General features: G+C 41.6%; 1 protein-coding gene and 1 long non-coding RNA gene across 18 annotated transcripts; one reads left to right on the forward strand and one right to left on the reverse strand.

Annotated features, from left to right (window-relative positions):
• The first annotated feature begins 95 nt into the window (after window positions 1-95).
• On the forward strand, window positions 96-15,059 carry LOC125987315 (uncharacterized). 17 transcript variants are annotated; one of them, XR_011085902.1, is made up of 10 exons: window positions 181-490; window positions 1,474-1,550; window positions 3,224-3,705; window positions 3,789-6,644; window positions 7,104-7,206; window positions 7,470-7,525; window positions 8,677-8,762; window positions 10,458-11,634; window positions 11,946-12,133; window positions 12,210-15,059. It is a non-coding gene; the product is annotated as an uncharacterized lncRNA (long non-coding RNA). The 17 variants fall into 17 exon arrangements; XR_011085910.1 differs by having other exon boundaries at window positions 10,458-10,956; window positions 11,045-12,133; XR_011085911.1 differs by having other exon boundaries at window positions 10,458-10,956; window positions 11,048-12,133.
• Window positions 14,600-15,938, reverse strand: LOC137839494 (uncharacterized). Its single transcript, XM_049751570.1, has 3 exons — window positions 15,778-15,938; window positions 15,656-15,717; window positions 14,600-15,429 (listed from the first exon to the last, which is right to left on the reverse strand). Exons 1-3 carry the CDS (start codon window positions 15,798-15,800, stop codon window positions 14,696-14,698), a joined length of 819 nt encoding a protein of 272 aa, XP_049607527.1. The 5' UTR covers window positions 15,801-15,938; the 3' UTR covers window positions 14,600-14,695.
• Window positions 15,939-16,808: the final 870 nt, after the last annotated feature.

Here is a 16,808-nt window from a genome sequence, read left to right on the forward strand (position 1 = left end):
CTGGTTTTTAGTCTGAAAATATACCAATGTGGTGGCGCTGTTTTTCGAAATGTCATTCCGCTTTTCTGCCAGGTTGTGAAACGCGCTTGGTTCCAGTTGAATTGACCTTTCTCGGCTACCGTACGCACGCCAGTTCACCTGCACCTCTTCCGGTGACTACTAGCCGTGTTTTGAGTAAGTATTGCAAACATTTTCAAGCACTCTATTTGCCGTTTACATGTAAATATGGAAGAGCGTCATTTTGTCACGGGCTCCTCGAGTTTATTTGTTGCTCGCTATCTATCGTAGAACACTATCAACAAAGGTGGCTTGTCAGAGAGCACGCCCACAAGTGGCACTCAGCTGTCGATCAAACGTTAATCAAGAACTGTGTTTGACCTGCATGTTGTTTTCCAAACAACAAAAACATTGTTTTGTATGCTTTCCACGCAAATGATGATGGAGGCTCCACGTCGGCTGCTGATCGTCTACTTGGACATATTTTCAAAAGGTACTGCATGTTGCTTTTCCTTCTTTTTTCCCCACTATCTAGTATTATGCTTTCGGTGACTAGAGAAGCTCGAAACACCGGCACAGTCTAATGAGACGTAATAATATTTTGTAAAGATAATTTAATCCGTGCTTTGAGTTATTCGACGGTTGCCAGGTGAATTAGGTAGTGGGTAACAGTAGATTGGACATAAATTTCAGAAGTTGTGGTCAAAAGACATTTAAATAAGTGGGGTGGGTGCAGTACAACATGTTTCCCGCAGAGGGCACCAATGCTCTATAGTTGAGTATTCTATTACTGTTTCGGTCCTTTCATAGTTTGTAATATTCGATGTTAAATAAAGTGTTAAAAATAGGAGAGTGTGTCATTAAAGCTGCCAAGGAAATAGTTGAACAAAAAAGAACAAATTAATTAAAAAGTAAGTTGTGGTCAAAAGACATTTAAATAAGTGGGGTGGGTGCAGTACTACATGTTTCCCGGAGAGGGCGACAATGCTCTATAGTTGAGTATTCTATTACTGTTGTGGTCCTTTCATAGTTTGTGATATTCGATGGTAAATTAAGTGTTAAAAGTAGGAGAGTGTGTCATTAAAGCTGCCAAGGAAATAGTTTAACAAAAAGAACAAATTAATTTAAAAAAAAACATTTTCTTAAATGGCTCGCAGGAGCTAGTTAATTTGTTTACATCATTCACATTAGATCACTTTTAATTACGCGGAAACAGTCATTAAAACCCTAGCAACTGACTGCATTGGAAGCATTTATTTCAAAACTAAACGCAATATTCGTATTTGAAATTGTATTTTCACAAGGAGAGATAAAGGCGTGATATTAGAGGAGCAGATTGTTGCCTTTTACAGTTTGACCAATTTTGAACTGCTCAGTACTTTGGCTCATAAGGGTCTTTTCAGTCTGAGAACTTTGAAACCTTGGTTGAGGTGCTTATTGAATGTCACGACTTTTTTTTTTGCGCTTACTTGACAGGAATGTGGAGGTTTGGACCCCAGAGGTGCAGCCGACAGCATTGTGGCACATGTGGAAAGGGCGGCAACCTGCAATTGGTACGTAATGTGAGTATGCAGTGTTGTGCTTGAGGAGCTGATGTGCGATGTCACATTGCACCACAAGATGGCCGCGAGTACAACTCTCCTATCACTTCTAATGGCACACAGTGCCACCAGGGGGAAAGTGAGCACATGCAAACATCTAACATCGCTCACTGGGCCAAAACCTAAGTGCCAGGTACTGCAAAACTTCATCATCAAACACCTCTCAATGTGTTTTCAATGACATTGATGCAAACAAAGTTAGTCAGAAATATACATTTGATTAATATTCAACTAACTTGGTTTGCATCAGTGTCATTGAAAAACACAACCAAAAGTGTGTGATGAAGATGTTATGCAATACCTGGCATTTAGTTTTTGTTCCATGAGAGATGTGATGTCTGACTGGGCCAAAACCTAAGTGCCAGGTATTGCACAACTTCATCATCAAACAACTCTAAACATGGTTTGAATGACATTGATGCAAACAAAGTTAGTCAGAAATATACATTTGATTAATATTTAACTACCTTGGTTTGCATCAGTGTCATTGAAAAACCCAACCAAAAGTGTGTGATGAAGATGTTATGCAATACCTGGCACTTGGGTTTTGGTCCAGTGAGAGATGTCAGCTGTTTGCATGTGCTCACCTTCCCCTTGGTGGCGCTCGTGTCATTAGAAGTAAGTGACATCTCACCTGAGCTCATCAAACACTTAAGCTGCTTCCATGCAAGGCCTGTCACCAATGTTTGTGTGCAACTATATTAGTCTCACACAAACATTGACTGCTCAAATGTTTTCAAACTGCTTTTCTGTCCAATAAATTAATCAACTGAAATGCAAAATTTCCTTCACTCATTTGAAGTTTTTCCTGCTTGGTGGTTGCTGCAATGGCTCTTAGGTTTTGGAAGGCAGTTTTCAGTCTCGAGGTGAGCGTTGTCCTTGGACACAAGTCTTTGACTGTTACGCTCCATCTCACATGTCTCAAAGTGACAGCAATTCAAATGCAGTCACTTTAATCATGACAGCAATTCCATTGCAGTCACTTTAAGTCATGTGAGATGGAGGGAAACAGTCAAAGACCTGTGTCCATGGCACTGAGAGCAGGGCAACACTCACCTCATGACTGAAAACTGCCTTCCAAAGCCTAAGTGCCACTTTGCCCGCCTCCTAACTCTTCCGAAATTGAGTCAGACCAATCACAGCACAGCACCTAATTTGCATAACCACGCCCACTTTTCAACAGCCAATCAAAATGCAGGATTTGCACATCTGACCAATCACATTACGTCAAATTTTAAAGGCCACGCCTACTTTAAAACCAACCAATCACAGGGTACCTTATTTGCATAAACACGCCCCATTATCAACTAGTCACAGATCCTCATTATCTTTGCCCCGCCCACTTCATGAGCTTTCAGCCAATCGTGAAGCAGTATTCCAGTTTTGGCCCGCCTCATTTTCCCAAAATTTTCATTAAAAAAATTCCCCCCTCCCAAAAAAAAAAAAACCCAAAAAAATTCCGGGGACAAAAAAAAAAAAAATCAGGAAAAAAAAAAAATTCTGAATTTTTTTTTTTTTCGTTTTGGTTTTTAAGAATAGAACATTTTTAAAGTTAGATTTTTGTGATGTGTTTGAAAATGAAGTGAGAGTTAAAGTGTTCTTTGTAATCAAACTTTATTTTGCAGAGTAAACATTCAATCACAAATAAGTAACAAGGTGGATGGCAGTCTGCTCGTTGCTAAGTGGTGGAGTGGTCAGCCAGCGGGACAAGTGGTGGAGTGGTCGGCCAGTGGGACAAGTGGTGGAGTGGTTGGCCAGTGGGACGAGTGGCAAGTTGCTGCTTAGACCTAAGACAAAAAGATTTGTAAGTCAAAAAGCCAGTCAATGTGTGCAGAAAATGTTTTGGCATGAAACTTACCAGTGTGAAAGAGTTATTCATGGCATCAAATGTTGAGTTGCATGACCAGGAAACTGATCTCATTCCTTGCTGCCTGTTAGAAAATAGAAATGTATTTGACAAAAGTTGTCATGAAGATTGTGAAATTATTAGCACTTAAGCCGTAATGTTGCCCATTTCTCAGGTTGCCTTAGAGATGAGGAAGCAACACGAAAACGCATGTTGCTAGCATGCGCCTGTGCTCTGGTCCTCGGCCTCCGCTGTGAGCAGGTACTCCATGGTGCCCCACACTGGAAACAAAAAAAAACAAAAACATGGTGGTTAAAATGAAATTTACTTCCTTCTCTTACCAGCAGAGGGCTCTTCAGGCAGCAAGGAGGTGCAGACCCAAAAGACTTGCTGCTACACTTGCCAAGAAGTTATCTTGAAGCTCTTGGCAAGTAGCATACCAGGAATGTCTCGTTTCCCCTTGTAGGTCCAACCTGTAACAACCACTGAGGGCAAATCCAAGTCCAGGAAGTGAAAAGCCTTCTACGCCACCGGCAGGTGAACGACCTCAAAGTAGAAGCACATGTTGCTGAAGGCAAACTTTCCGCTTTCTGGACCTGGGTTTGCCAACTCTACCTGTAAAGAAAAGGAACATTGACACAAAGACTCAAATTTAAGTTTACTGTTTTTATTTTTAACTGTAGCCTTCCGCTGAAGACTTTGGGTCGTTTGTGCACTAGTAACAGGAGGCCGAACTCCTGAAATGTTGCAAAGACTCTCCTGGACGGCGGCCACGCCTGCACACAAAAGGGAACAGGTCAAGTAAGTTTGTTTGCACGTCCCAACACTGAAAATGGAGACAGCCTTGAGGACCTTTGGCACAGTTTTGGAGAATTGCTTGGTCCAGCAGGTGGAGGGTCTGGAAGCTGCACTGCACTGATAGAAAGGAAAAAGCAGGTTAGTATTATTAACATGTCATGGTGCCAAATTTTTGTTACCAGTCAGCATGTTTGACAGGAAGTTTATCATGACTCCTTGTTTCTTGATTGCCTGCACCAGCACCACCTGAAACAAAAAACGGGTCAAGGATATTGGATTATCAAGTTTGTCATTCAACGTTCAAACCTGGAGCGTTGACGTCAGTCAATCCATGCAGTTGGTACCAGGTCCTTTGTCTCCACCTGGTGGACAAAACGGGAAGAAAATGAACACTCTGAAATAAATTGGTCAAATTGAGCTTGTGTGTTTCACCAATAGAGAATGAAGGGGCAGCTCTGGATTTCTCTCCAGTCGCAGTTTGTTGGCTTGAAAGACACAGAAACGTTAGAACCTATCTAGTGTTAAGTTTTCAGTCATTGTTCAGCAAGAGTATACTTGCAAACGTCTCATGAAGCAAGGGCTCACAGGACAGCAAGTCAGCCGTTTTGAAACCTGCAGACACAAAGAAAAAGGTTAGTTTAATAATACACGTCCAAATAAAAACGTAATTTTTGCATTTTGTGCAGTCAATCTGGTTCTTCTGTGGCAGATGCAGGCCTGTGGACAGAAATGAGACTATTAGATGCAGTTGGTTAAAAGGGTTTAAGTGTGACTCCACTATATTCAGCTCATTTTGAAGAGTCGCACCTGTAGATAGATTAGACAATGTGCATGCTGCAAAATATTTGATTCATTCTGGTGTGAATTTAGGCAAACGTTTTGTCTTACCTTCGGCACAACGGCGTTTGATGCAATTTAAGGTAGTCGAAGACGTTAACTCCCAACGCTAGAGAAACCTTTTTAGCTTGCATGTTAGCAAGGCGTAAGCACGTTCGAACTGCACCTTGACGCTGAAAGAGAGAAAAAGCAGTTAGTTTTAAAACGCTATTAAATAGTGAAAAGTCACCCTGTCAAAGTTTTCAACGCTGCATGCTGTGGAAAAGCGTGCTGAGCAGCAGGTGGACCAGCACGACGTGACGCTGTCACAAGTGAGCAAGAGAATGATTGTCGCATTTGTGACGTCTTAAATAGTATGTTTGTGATGACGTCATTAACAAGCATAAGGGGGGGAAAAAATAAAAGTCTCATGCTTTGTGCGGAAGCGAGAGTAAAATGGCAAAGTGTTATTTGATGGCGTGATCGGGGCGCGAACCAGAAACTTCACCTTTGGGAGGCTAAGTCTTTAACCACTCGACCATAGCGTGTTGGGTAATGCATTTGATTTATGTGTATTTGTAGACCATTTTGAACATCTTTGAAAGAAAGTTGAAGTACAAAGATGCGACGCATAAAGCGTCTCTCCAACGGCCGGGCGGTTAAAGTCTTCCCCTTAAATGCAAGAAACCCTGAGTTCGATTCTTGGTGCGTCTACCGTTTACTTTGTAAACGATGGACAGAGTGGGTCTCGAACCCAGGTCGTCCGATCAGAAGCGCAGAATTTTAGCATTCGGCCACATTGCCATGGAAATCGCGCTTTTCTGTTTTGTATTTAAGGTAGATGTTCAAAGTAATGCATAAATACGGATAATCAGACTCGATATTTAAGATCTCAACTGGTCTTGTGGATAAAGCTTTTACCTTGAGTGCAGGAAAACCGAGTTCGAATCTCACTGATGGCTCTGTGTAATATGTAAATGTTACACAAAGCGGGACTCGAACCCGGGTCTCCTGATCACCAGGCCAAATCTTATACCACTTGGCCATCTTGCCACGGAAATTTCGAATTTTTTTTTGAAAGTCATGACTACCGCCAGAGAGGTATTCGTAGTTCAATACAATACTTGAATGAACTAATGCAATTAGGCGAAGTGTGGTATCCCTTATAAAGAGGTCAACTGAGACTGATCATGTCCCTCCTGAACCTTGCTCGCCTACTTCCTCATCACACACACAATCAGCAAAATTTGAGGAGATTTGCGAAAGATTACAGAGAAACCTGGAACAGAATTAAATGGAACGGAGTGTCGATTCTATTGACATTTGAGGCAGTCGAACAAAATCCCAGACAATTTTTGAAATTCTTCCCGGACATATTTTTGCGGCTGGAAAGTAGGACATGTCCGGGAAAAGAGGACGTTTGGTCAGTTTTGGGAATTCCCCCCGGACATATTTTTGGGGCTGAAAAGTCGGACATGTCCGGGAAAAGAGGACGTCTGGCCGCCAAGTCCAGGGAAATGGTGGTTAATTTAAGGAGGCGCAGTTCTCATCCTGAGCCAGTGACCATCAACGGAGACTGTGTGGAGGTAGTGCAGACCTGTAAATATCTTGAATGGTACTGTACGACAAACTCGACTGGTTTGCTCTTGTGGACGCTTTGTGCAAGAAAGGACAATGTACTACCTCAGGCGGTTGGCATCCTTCAACATCGATAATGTGACGCTGCAGATATGTTATTAATCTTTGAGACTTTCCAACTCGTCGCTGGGGTTAGGGGTGCGTTCACGTTCGTGATCTTGAATCGGGAAATACATGTTTATAAATTGACGCTTTCATCTGCTGTTCATTATTCAATCACGGGTATCTAACTGCAATTTCTCTTACTTTGTTTGTGGTTTTTGTCATGTCCGAGGAACACTTCTCTTTAAGTCCTTGCGCTGAATCAGGGGTGGACAAGGATGTTAAAGATATTTTTTGGTCTGAAAATATACCAATGTGGTGGCGTTGTCGCTGTTGTTCGAAATGTCATTCCGCTTTTCTGCCAGGTTGTCAGACGCGCTTGGCTCCATTTGAATTGAGCTTTCTGGGTTACCGTACGCACGCCAGTTCACTGCGCACCTTTTCCGGTGACTACTAGCCGTGTTTTGAGTAAGTATTACAAACATTTTCAAGCACTCTATTTGCCGTTTACATGTAAATATGGAAGAGCGTCATTTTGTCACGGGCTCCTCGAGTTTATTTGTTGCTCGCTATCTATCGTAGAACACTATCAACAAAGGTGGCTTGTCAGAGAGCACGCCCACAAGTGGCACTCGGCTGTCGATCAAACGTTAATCAAGAACTGTGTTTGACCTGCATGTTGTTTTCCAAACAACATACAAAACAATGTTTTGTATGTTTTCCACGCAAAGGATGATGGAGGCTCCACGTCGGCTGCTGATCGTCTACTTGGACATATTTTCAAAAGGTACTGCATGTTGCTTTTCCTTCTTTTTTTCCTACTATGTAGTATTATGCTTTCGGTGACTAGAGAAGCTCGAAACACCGGCACAGTCTAATGAGACGTAATAATATTTTGTAAAGATAATTTAATCCGTGCTTTGAGTTATTCGACGGTTGCCAGGTGAATTGGGTAGTGGGTAACAGTAGATTGGACATAAGTTTCAGAAGTTGTGGTCAAAAGACATTTAAATAAGTGGGGTGGGTGCAGTACAACATCTTTCCCGCAGAGGGCACTAATGCGCTATAGTAGAGTATTCTATTACTGTTTCGGTCCTTTCATAGTTTGTGATATTCGATGTTAAATAAAGTGTTAAAAGTAGGAGAGTGTGTCATTAAAGCTGCCAAGGAAATAGTTTAACAAAAAAAGAACAAATTAATTAAAAAAGAAGTTGTGGTCAAGACATTTAAAATAAGTGGGATGGGTGTAGTACAACATGTTTCCCGCAGAGGGCGTTAATGCTCTATAATTGAGTATTCTATTACTGTTTCGGTCCTTTCATAGTTTGTGATATTCGATGCTAAATAAAGTGTTAAAAATAGTAGAGTGTGTCATTAAAGCTGCCAAGAAAATAGTTTAACAAAAAAGAACAAATTAATAAAATAAAATAAAAAAACATTACCTTTTTGGTGAATGGCTCGCAGGAGCTAGTTAGTTTGTTGACATCATTCACATTAAATCACTATTAATTACCCGGAAACAGTCATTAAAACCCTAGTGACTGATGGCACTGGATGCATTTATTTCAAAATAAAAAACGCAGTACTCGTATTTGAAATTGTATTTTCCCCATGAGAGATAAAGGCATGATATTAGACAGTTTTTTACCAACTTTTACAGTTAGGCCGATTTTGAACTACTCAGTATTTTGGCACATAAGAGTCTTTTCAGTCTGAAGACTTTGAAACCTTGGTTGAGGTGCTCATTGCATGTCAGGCGTAGAGCTGATTGCTCACACAAATCCATTACGTGTTGGCATATTGGGAATTCACACATTAAAAGGGCAACTATATGTTCTCCGAATAGAATAAATTGATATGAATGAATAAAATTGAAAAACCTTTTGTGTCAATTAGTGCGATGCATGCGTTTTTGTTTTTCTTCTTCTTACTTGACAGGATTGTGGAGGTTTGAACCGCAGAGGTGCAGCCGACAGCATGGTGGCACATGTGGAAAGAATGGCAACCTGCAATTGGAACGTAATGTGAGTATGCAGTGTTGTGCTTGAGGAGCTGATGTGCGATGTCACATTGCACCACAAGATGGCCGTGAGTACAACTCTCCTATCACTTCTAATGACACACAGTGCCACCAGGGGGAAAGTGAGCACATGCAGACATCTGACATCGCTCACTGGGCCAAAACCTAAGTGCCAGGTACTGCAAAACTTCATCCAAACACCTCACGACGTGTTTTTAATGACAATGATGCAAACAAAGTTAGTCAGAAATATATACATTTGATTAATATTTACCTAACTTGGTTTGCATCAGCGTCATTGAAAAACACAAGCAAAAGTGTGTGATGAAGATGTTATGCAATACCTGGCACTTAGTTTTTGTTCCATGAGAGATGTGATGTCTGACTGGCCCAAAACCTAAGTGCCAGGTACTGCACAACTTCATCATCAAACAACTCTAAATATGTTTTGAATGACATTGATGCAAACAAAGTTAGTCAGAAATATATACATTTGATTAATATTTAACTAACTTGGTTTGCATCAGTGTCATTGAAAAACACAACCAAAAGTGTGTGATGAAGATGTTATGCAATACCTGGCACTTGGGTTTTGGTCCAGTGAGAGATGTCAGCTGTTTGCATGTGCTCACCTTCCCCTTGGTGGCGCTCGTGTCATTAGAAGTAAGTGACATCTCACCTGAGCTCATCAAACACTTAAGCTGCTTCCATGCAAGGCCTGTCACCAATGTTTGTGTGCAACTATATTAGTCTCACACAAACATTGACTGCTCAAATGTTTTCAAACTGCTTTTCTGTCCAATAAATTAATCAACTGGAATGCAATATTTGCTTCACTCATTTGAAGTTTTTCCTGCTTGGTGGTTGATGCAATGGCTCTTAGGTTTTGGAAGGCAGTTTTCAGTCTCGAGGTGAGCGTTGTCCTTGTGTCACTGCCATGGACACAAGTCTTTGACTGTTACTCTCCATCTCACATGACTCAAAGTAACAGCAATTGAAATGCAGTCACTTTAATCATGACAGCAATTCCATTGCAGTCACTTTAAGTCATGTGAGATGAAGGGAAACAGTCAAAGACTTGTGTCCTGGCAGTGACACAAGGACAACGCTCACCTCGAGACTGAAAACTGCCTTCCAAAACCTAAGTGCTACTTTGCCCGCCTCTTAACTCTTCCAAAATTCAGTCAGACCAATCACAGCGCAGCACCTAATTTGCATAACCACGCCCACTTTTCAACAGCCAATCAGAATGCAGAATTTGCACATCTGACCAATCAAATCGCGCAAAAATTTCAAAGCCACGCCCACTTTATACTTAACCAATCACAGGGTGCCTCATTTGCATAGACACGCCCCATTATCAACCAGTCACAGATCGTCATTGTCATTGCCCCGCCTACTTTCTGAGCTTTCAGCGAATCATGAAGCAGTATTCCAGTTTTGGCCCGCCTCATTTTCCAAAAATTTTCAGAAAAAAATCCCCCCCAAAAAAAATTCAGGGACCAAAAAAAAAAAAAAATTCAGGGGAAAAAAAAAAAAAAAAAAAAAAAAATCAGGAAAAAAATTCCGAAAAAATAAAATTCTGAATTTTTGTTTTGTTTTAAGAATAGAATATTTTTAAAGTTAGATTTTTGTGATGTGTTTGAGAATGAAGTAGTGAGAGTTAAATTGCTCTTTGTAATCAAACTTTATTTTGCAGAGTAAACATTCAATCACGAATAAGTTACAAGGTGGATGGCAGTCTGCTCATTGCTAAGTGGTGGAGTGGTCAGCCAGCGGGACAAGTGGTGGAGTGGTCGGCCAGCGGGACAAGTGGTGGAGTGGTCGGCCACTGGGACGAGTGGTGAGGAGTTGGTGCTTGGACCTAAGACAAAAAAGATTTGCAAGTCAAAAAGCCGGTCAATGTGTGCAGAAAATGTTTTGGCATGAAACTTACCAGTGCAAAAAAGTTGTTCATGGCACCAAGTGTTGAGTTGCATGAGCAGGAAACTGATCTCATTCCTTGCTGCCTGTTAGAAAATAGAAATGTATTTGACAAAAGTTGTCATGAAGATTGTGCAATGATTAGCATTTAAAGAGCTTACCACTTAAGTGCAAATGTTGCCCATTTCTCAGGTTGCCAGAGATGAGGAAGCAACACGAAAAAGCATGAGCACGTGCTCTGGTCCTCAGCTTCCGCTGTGAGCAGTTACTCCATGGTGCCCACACTAGAAACGAAAAAAAAAAAATCATTAAACTATTGAAACATGGTAGTTAAAATGAAATGTACTTTCCTTCTCTTACCAGCAGAGGGCTCTTCAGGCAGCAAGGAGGTGCAGACCCAAAAGACTTGCTGCACTTGCCAAAAAGTCATCTTGAAGCATTTGGCAAGTAGCATACCAGGAATGTCTTGTTTCCCCTACTAGGTCCAACCTGTAACAACCACAGAGGGCAAATCCAAGTCCAGAAAGTGAGCCTTCTACTCCACCGGCAGGTGAACGAGCTCAAAGTAGGAGCACCTGTTGCTGAAGGCAAACTTTCCGCTTTCTGGACCAGGGTTTGCCAACTCTACCTGTAAAGAAAAGGAACATTGACAGACTCAGTTTTAAGTTTACTGTTTTTATTTTTAACTGTGGACTGGAACCTTCCGCTGAAGATTTTGGGTCATTTGTGCACGAGTAACAGGAGGACGAACTCCTGAAATGTTGCAAAGACTCTGCTGGACGGCCACACCTGCACACAAAAGGGAACAGTCAAGTAAGTTGGTTTGCACGTCCCAACACTGAAAATCGAGACAGCCTTGAGGACCTTTGGCACAGTATCGGAGATTTTCTAGGTCCAGCAGGTGGAGGGTTTTTCTCCTACTGGAAGCTGCACTGCGAGAAAGGAAAAAGCAGGTTAGTATTCTGAACATGCCAATTTTTTGCTAAGTTTTGTTACCAGTCAGCATGTTGGACAGGAAGTTTATTATGACTCCTTGTTTCTTGACTGCCTGCACCAGCACCACCTGAAACAAAACAACAAAAACGGGTCAAGTACTTTGATTTGTCAAGTTTGTCATTAAACAGATTCAAACCTGGAGCATTTACTTCAGTCAATCCATCCAGCAGATACCAGGTCCTTTGGCTTCACCTGGTGGAGAAAACGGGAAGAAAATTAACATGCTGAAATAAATTGGTCAAATTGTGCTTGTGTGTTTCACCAATAGAAGAAAGGAGTGGCAGCTCTGGACTTCTCTCCAGGCGCAGTTTGTTGGCCTGAAAGACAGTAACGTTACAACCCATCTAGTGTTAAGTTTTCAGTCATTGTTCAGCAGGAGTCTCTTTGTAAACGTCTCATGAAGCTCACAGGACAGCAAGTCGGCCATTTTGAAACCTGCAGACACAAAGGAAGAAGGTTAGTTTAATAATAAATGTCCAAATAAAACGGAATACATGCCTTTTATGCATTCAATCTGGTTCTTCTGTGGCAGATGCAGGCCTGTGGACAGAAAGGAGACTTAGATGCAGTTGATTAAACGGGTTTAAGTGCGAATCCACTTTATTCAGCTCATTTTGAAGAGTCGCACCTGTAGACAGATTAGACAATTAATGCGCATGGACCAAAATATTTTATTCATTCTGTTGTGAATTTATGCAAACGTTTTGTCTTACCTTCGGCACAACGGCGTTTGATGCAATTTAAGGTAGTCGAAGACGTTAACTCCCAACGCTAGAGAAACCTTTTTAGCTTGCATGTTAGCAAGGCGTAAGCACGTCCAAACTGCACCTTGACGCTGAAAGAGAGAAAAAGCTGTTAGTTTTAAAACGCTATTAAATAGTGAAAAGTCACCTTGTCAACGTTTTCAACGCTGCATGCTGTGGAAAAGCGTGCTGAGCAGCAAGTGGACCAGCACGACGTGGCGCTGTCAGAAGTGAGCAAGAGAATGATTGTCGCATTTGTGACGTCTTAAATAGTATTTTTGTGATGACGTCATTAACAAGCATAAGGGGAAAAAAATAAAAGTCTTATGCTTTGTGCGGAAGCGAGAGTAAAATGGCAAAGTGATATCTGATGGCGTGATCGGGGCGCGAACCAGAAACTTCACCTTCAGGAGACTAAGTCTGTACCCACTCGACCATAGCCTGTTGGATGACGCATTTGATTTATATGTATTTGTAGACCATTTTGAACATCTTTGAAGGATAAAGTTGAAGTACAAAGAAGCGAATTCTTAAAGCGTCTCTCCAATGGCCGTACGGTTAAAGTCTGCTCCTCAAATACAGGAGACCCCGAGTTCGATTCTTGGTGCGTCTACCGTTTAATTTGTAAACGCTGGACAGAGTGGGTCTCGAACCCAGGTCGTCCGAACAGAAGCGCAGAATTTTAGCATTCGGCCACATTGCCATGGAAATCGCGCATTTCTGTTCTGTATTTAACGTAGATGTTCAAAGTAATGCATAAATATGGATAATCAGACTCAATATTTAAGATCTCAATTGGTCTTGTGGGTAAAGCTTTTACCTTGAGTGCAGGAGAACCGAGTTCGAATCTCACTCATGGCTCTGTGTAATATGTAAATGTTACACAAAGCGGGACTCGAACCCGGGTCTCCTGATCAGCAGGCCAAATCTTATACCACTTGACCATCTTGCCACGGAAATTTCGAATTTTTTTTTGAAAGTCATGACTACCACCAGAAAGGGATTTGGTTCAACATAGTATTTGAATGAAGAAATAAACTAATGCAATTAGGGGAAGTGTGGTATCCCTTATGAAGGTCAACTGAGACTGATCATGTCCCTCCTGGACCTTGCTCGCCTACTTCCTCCTCACACACACTCAATTAAGCAAGGTGGCTAGATTTGAGGAGATTTGCGAAAGATTACAGAGAAACCTGGAACAGAGAGAAATGGAACGGAGTGTCAATTCTATTGACATTTGAGGCAGTCGAACAAAATCCCGGACCATTTTTGAAATTCCTCCCGGACATATTTTTGCGGCTGGAAAGTAGGACATGTCCGGGAAAAGAGGACGTCTGGTCAGTTTTGGGAATTCCCCCCGGACATATTTTTGGGGCTGAAAAGTCGGACATGTCCGGGAAAAGAGGACGTCTGATCACCCAAACTAAATCAACCCGTGAGAATAAGTACGCAAATATGAGTTGGGGGTGGGGGTCGACAAACACGACTGGTTTGTTTCCGTGGACGTTTTGTGCAAGAAAGGGCAATGTACTTCCTCAGGCGGTTGGCATCCTTCAACAGCTATAGTGACGCTGCGGATGTTTTATCCATCTGTGAGATTTTCCAACTCGTCGCGGGGGTTAGGGGTGCGTTCACGGTCATGATCTTGAATCGGGAAATAAGTGGTTATATATTAACACTTTCATCTGCTGTTCATTATTTAATCACGAGTATGTACTGCAAATTCTCTTATTTTGTTCGTGGTTTTCGTCATTGCCATTGTTTATATCGTCTATATTGAATTATTCATATTTTTACTAGTTATGTAACTATTGCATATCTGTTTTTTAACCTTATGTGCCCACTATTCAGTGTGAATACTGCTTGGAATTGAATTTACCCCCAGGGATCAATAAAGTATCTAGAAGTGCCACTGGATGCAACCCTCTATCAAATTGAATCTTAAGTTATGTGCAACATAAATTTTTCTATTATGAAACTGTTGAATTATTTTTTTTAAATGTGCACAAGACAACCTTATCTTTGTCAATTTGAATATGAACCTTGATTTAACCAGCATTTTACACTGAATTTCAAAATTACACATTGCATTAGCACACACCTCTGTGGCTCAAATTTCATTTCAAACAAACATTTTCCAAAACATGTTTAAAAGTGTAAGACGCAACAGTCAAGAAAGTAGTTAAGTATCATTTTATTTTCAGAATAATAAAACGTTGCTCATCACTGATGTTTGGGATGTGAAGAAATCTCACTCAAGTAGACATCGCCCTGGTCAGGATCTGAGCTTCACTCTGGTCCACTTGGTCTCTGGGTGAGCATAGTGGGGAATAGGTTTGGAACTCTTTTGGGCCACTGGGTCCTTCAGGCGCCTGATAGCGTAGCCACCAAATTGGCTGGGGATCTTCAGGACATTTGTGAACGTGTAGCGTTGTCCGTTAGGCCCCGCCTCCGACAACCCACCGGTCAGCTGCTGTCGTTCACCCTGGAACACCATCTGGTTGTACTTTGTTAAGGTTTTCTTCTGATGTCTTGCAGGTTTTTGACCAATCAGGACTTTGGTGGCAGGAGCATTGGCAGACGTCTGCATCTTGGCGGAGTATTTGCGCATGCCGTAACTCTGCAAGTTGGGAAACTTTCCTCTAGAGTAGTGACCACCGTTTGTTTTTTTCCATTCTTCAGCTTGTCCCACTGCAATGTTGGATTGGTGTGGTTTAAACCTGCTCAGAGAGCCTGAACTTGCAATGTCTGTTGAGAGGCGGGCCTTTTTAGGAACGACGCTCTTGGCGGCCATGGCCATGGGGGGCCGGCGAACCACCTTGAGTGATGAGTAGCCACCGAGAAACTGTTGGTTGCCATAAGTGGAGATTCCAGCACTACTGCCACTTTGGGCCAAGGCTTGAACACGGGAGACTTGTCTGAATTGATTCTGGGGAGGCTTGCCGGCGTGACTCAGACTGACGTCGTTGTCATCATCTTGCACAAAGCCAACATAAGACTCGCCTTGAGCTACAAAAACAAAAAAAAATGCATCTTCACTAATCTTCAGGTTACTTGCATACATCTGGGAACATTTCTATAAACATTCAGCAATTGTTTAGAGTACATCCAGGACTATTTAGGTCACAGCTGCAATTCAGCAGATTCCAAAGAGCTAGCATTTTTAAATTTGTTACTATTACAAATGAACTCAAGTCTTCTACTTAACCATCCAAAAGGCAGTGTTTGCACTCACCTTCTTGAGAAGCCCACAAACAGCCAACATGTTCTGCTCCAAGTAAGCAAAGGAGCAAGATCCTGCACACAAAAAACACCTTAGATACTTAAATGATTCTCATGAGCACACACTTAACTTACCCCAAATAAATTCCACAAGCCATTTGTGCAGGTAGCCTGGGTCAACGCAACAATGGCAGGACAAACGAACCCAAAGCGATCGACTTGCTCTGTGCCTGCAAGCTCTGCACAAACACGTCGCCGCTTTTAAGCCGCCCACTCGGGTCCTAATGGACCTGATGGCCGTCAGGTGTGTGGGACTTGGGATTTTCCACAATTTGAATTTTTACCTGTCAGTGTGGAATAAAAAGTGAACAAGTCCTTCATTTGTAAATTCAGCATGAGAGAGAAAAATATGGAAAGTATTGGAAAATAAATTAAGAAAATATTTGAGTATTTATTCAAAGTTATTACAATTAAAAAAAGGGAAAATAAGTCTCCAATTTTGGGGTGTAAATATATCAAAATTATTGATATGCAGAATTAGGAATATTGAAAATATTAATTTTGAAGCACATTTTGACTGTTTTTTTTGGTGTGTGTTTTCTTCATACATAAAAAAAGAAACTACAGAGAGAGGATTTCCTTTCCTTCCTGTTCTCATGCGACTGATGACCGCATGAGTGCGGTGGCTTACATCAAAGACACAATTTCCTGAAACAGGAAATAGCACTGGCGACCGCTCGTTTCTCTTTTCTCTTCATCTCAGCAGTCGTGATTCTTTCCAGTTCCCATGCAAGACACTCAATGTCATGTTGGCTTCAACTTCTTTCATGTCAGCTTTCGCGGTGATGCAACTGAATCGTATGCCAATCTTTTTATTATTCAATAAATTCCTCTGAATATCAATTTTTTAATGTGATGAAACTCTAACTGGATCTAGACCAATCAGACACCACGTATCTCTACTGATGAATTAGAAAAACAAATATAATAACAATAATCATAATCATCATAGTATGACCTCTTTAAGGTCCACGAATTTCTTTGAAAAAAAACATAAAGCAGATTTGATGACGGGTGTCTTTAAATTTAAGCGGCTCTCTTGGGTGCACTATTGTCTTTCCCAGACGCGCCGCTCGATTCCAGGCCGAGCTATCGACGCGTGAAGC

Source organism: Syngnathus scovelli, chromosome 19 (assembly GCF_024217435.2).
Source record: "Syngnathus scovelli strain Florida chromosome 19, RoL_Ssco_1.2, whole genome shotgun sequence".
Classification (NCBI taxonomy): domain Eukaryota; kingdom Metazoa; phylum Chordata; class Actinopteri; order Syngnathiformes; family Syngnathidae; genus Syngnathus; species Syngnathus scovelli.

Excerpts from the sequence above, each read along its gene's own strand:
- LOC137839494 (XM_049751570.1), bottom strand. The coding sequence starts at position 15,800 with ATGGCTTGTGGAATTTATTTGGG. Across the intron at positions 15,718-15,777 it reads GCTTGTGGAATTTATTTGGG|GATCTTGCTCCTTTGCTTAC; the intron begins GTAAGTTAAGTG and ends TTTTGTGTGCAG. Across the intron at positions 15,430-15,655 it reads TTTGTGGGCTTCTCAAGAAG|CTCAAGGCGAGTCTTATGTT; the intron begins GTGAGTGCAAAC and ends TTGTTTTTGTAG.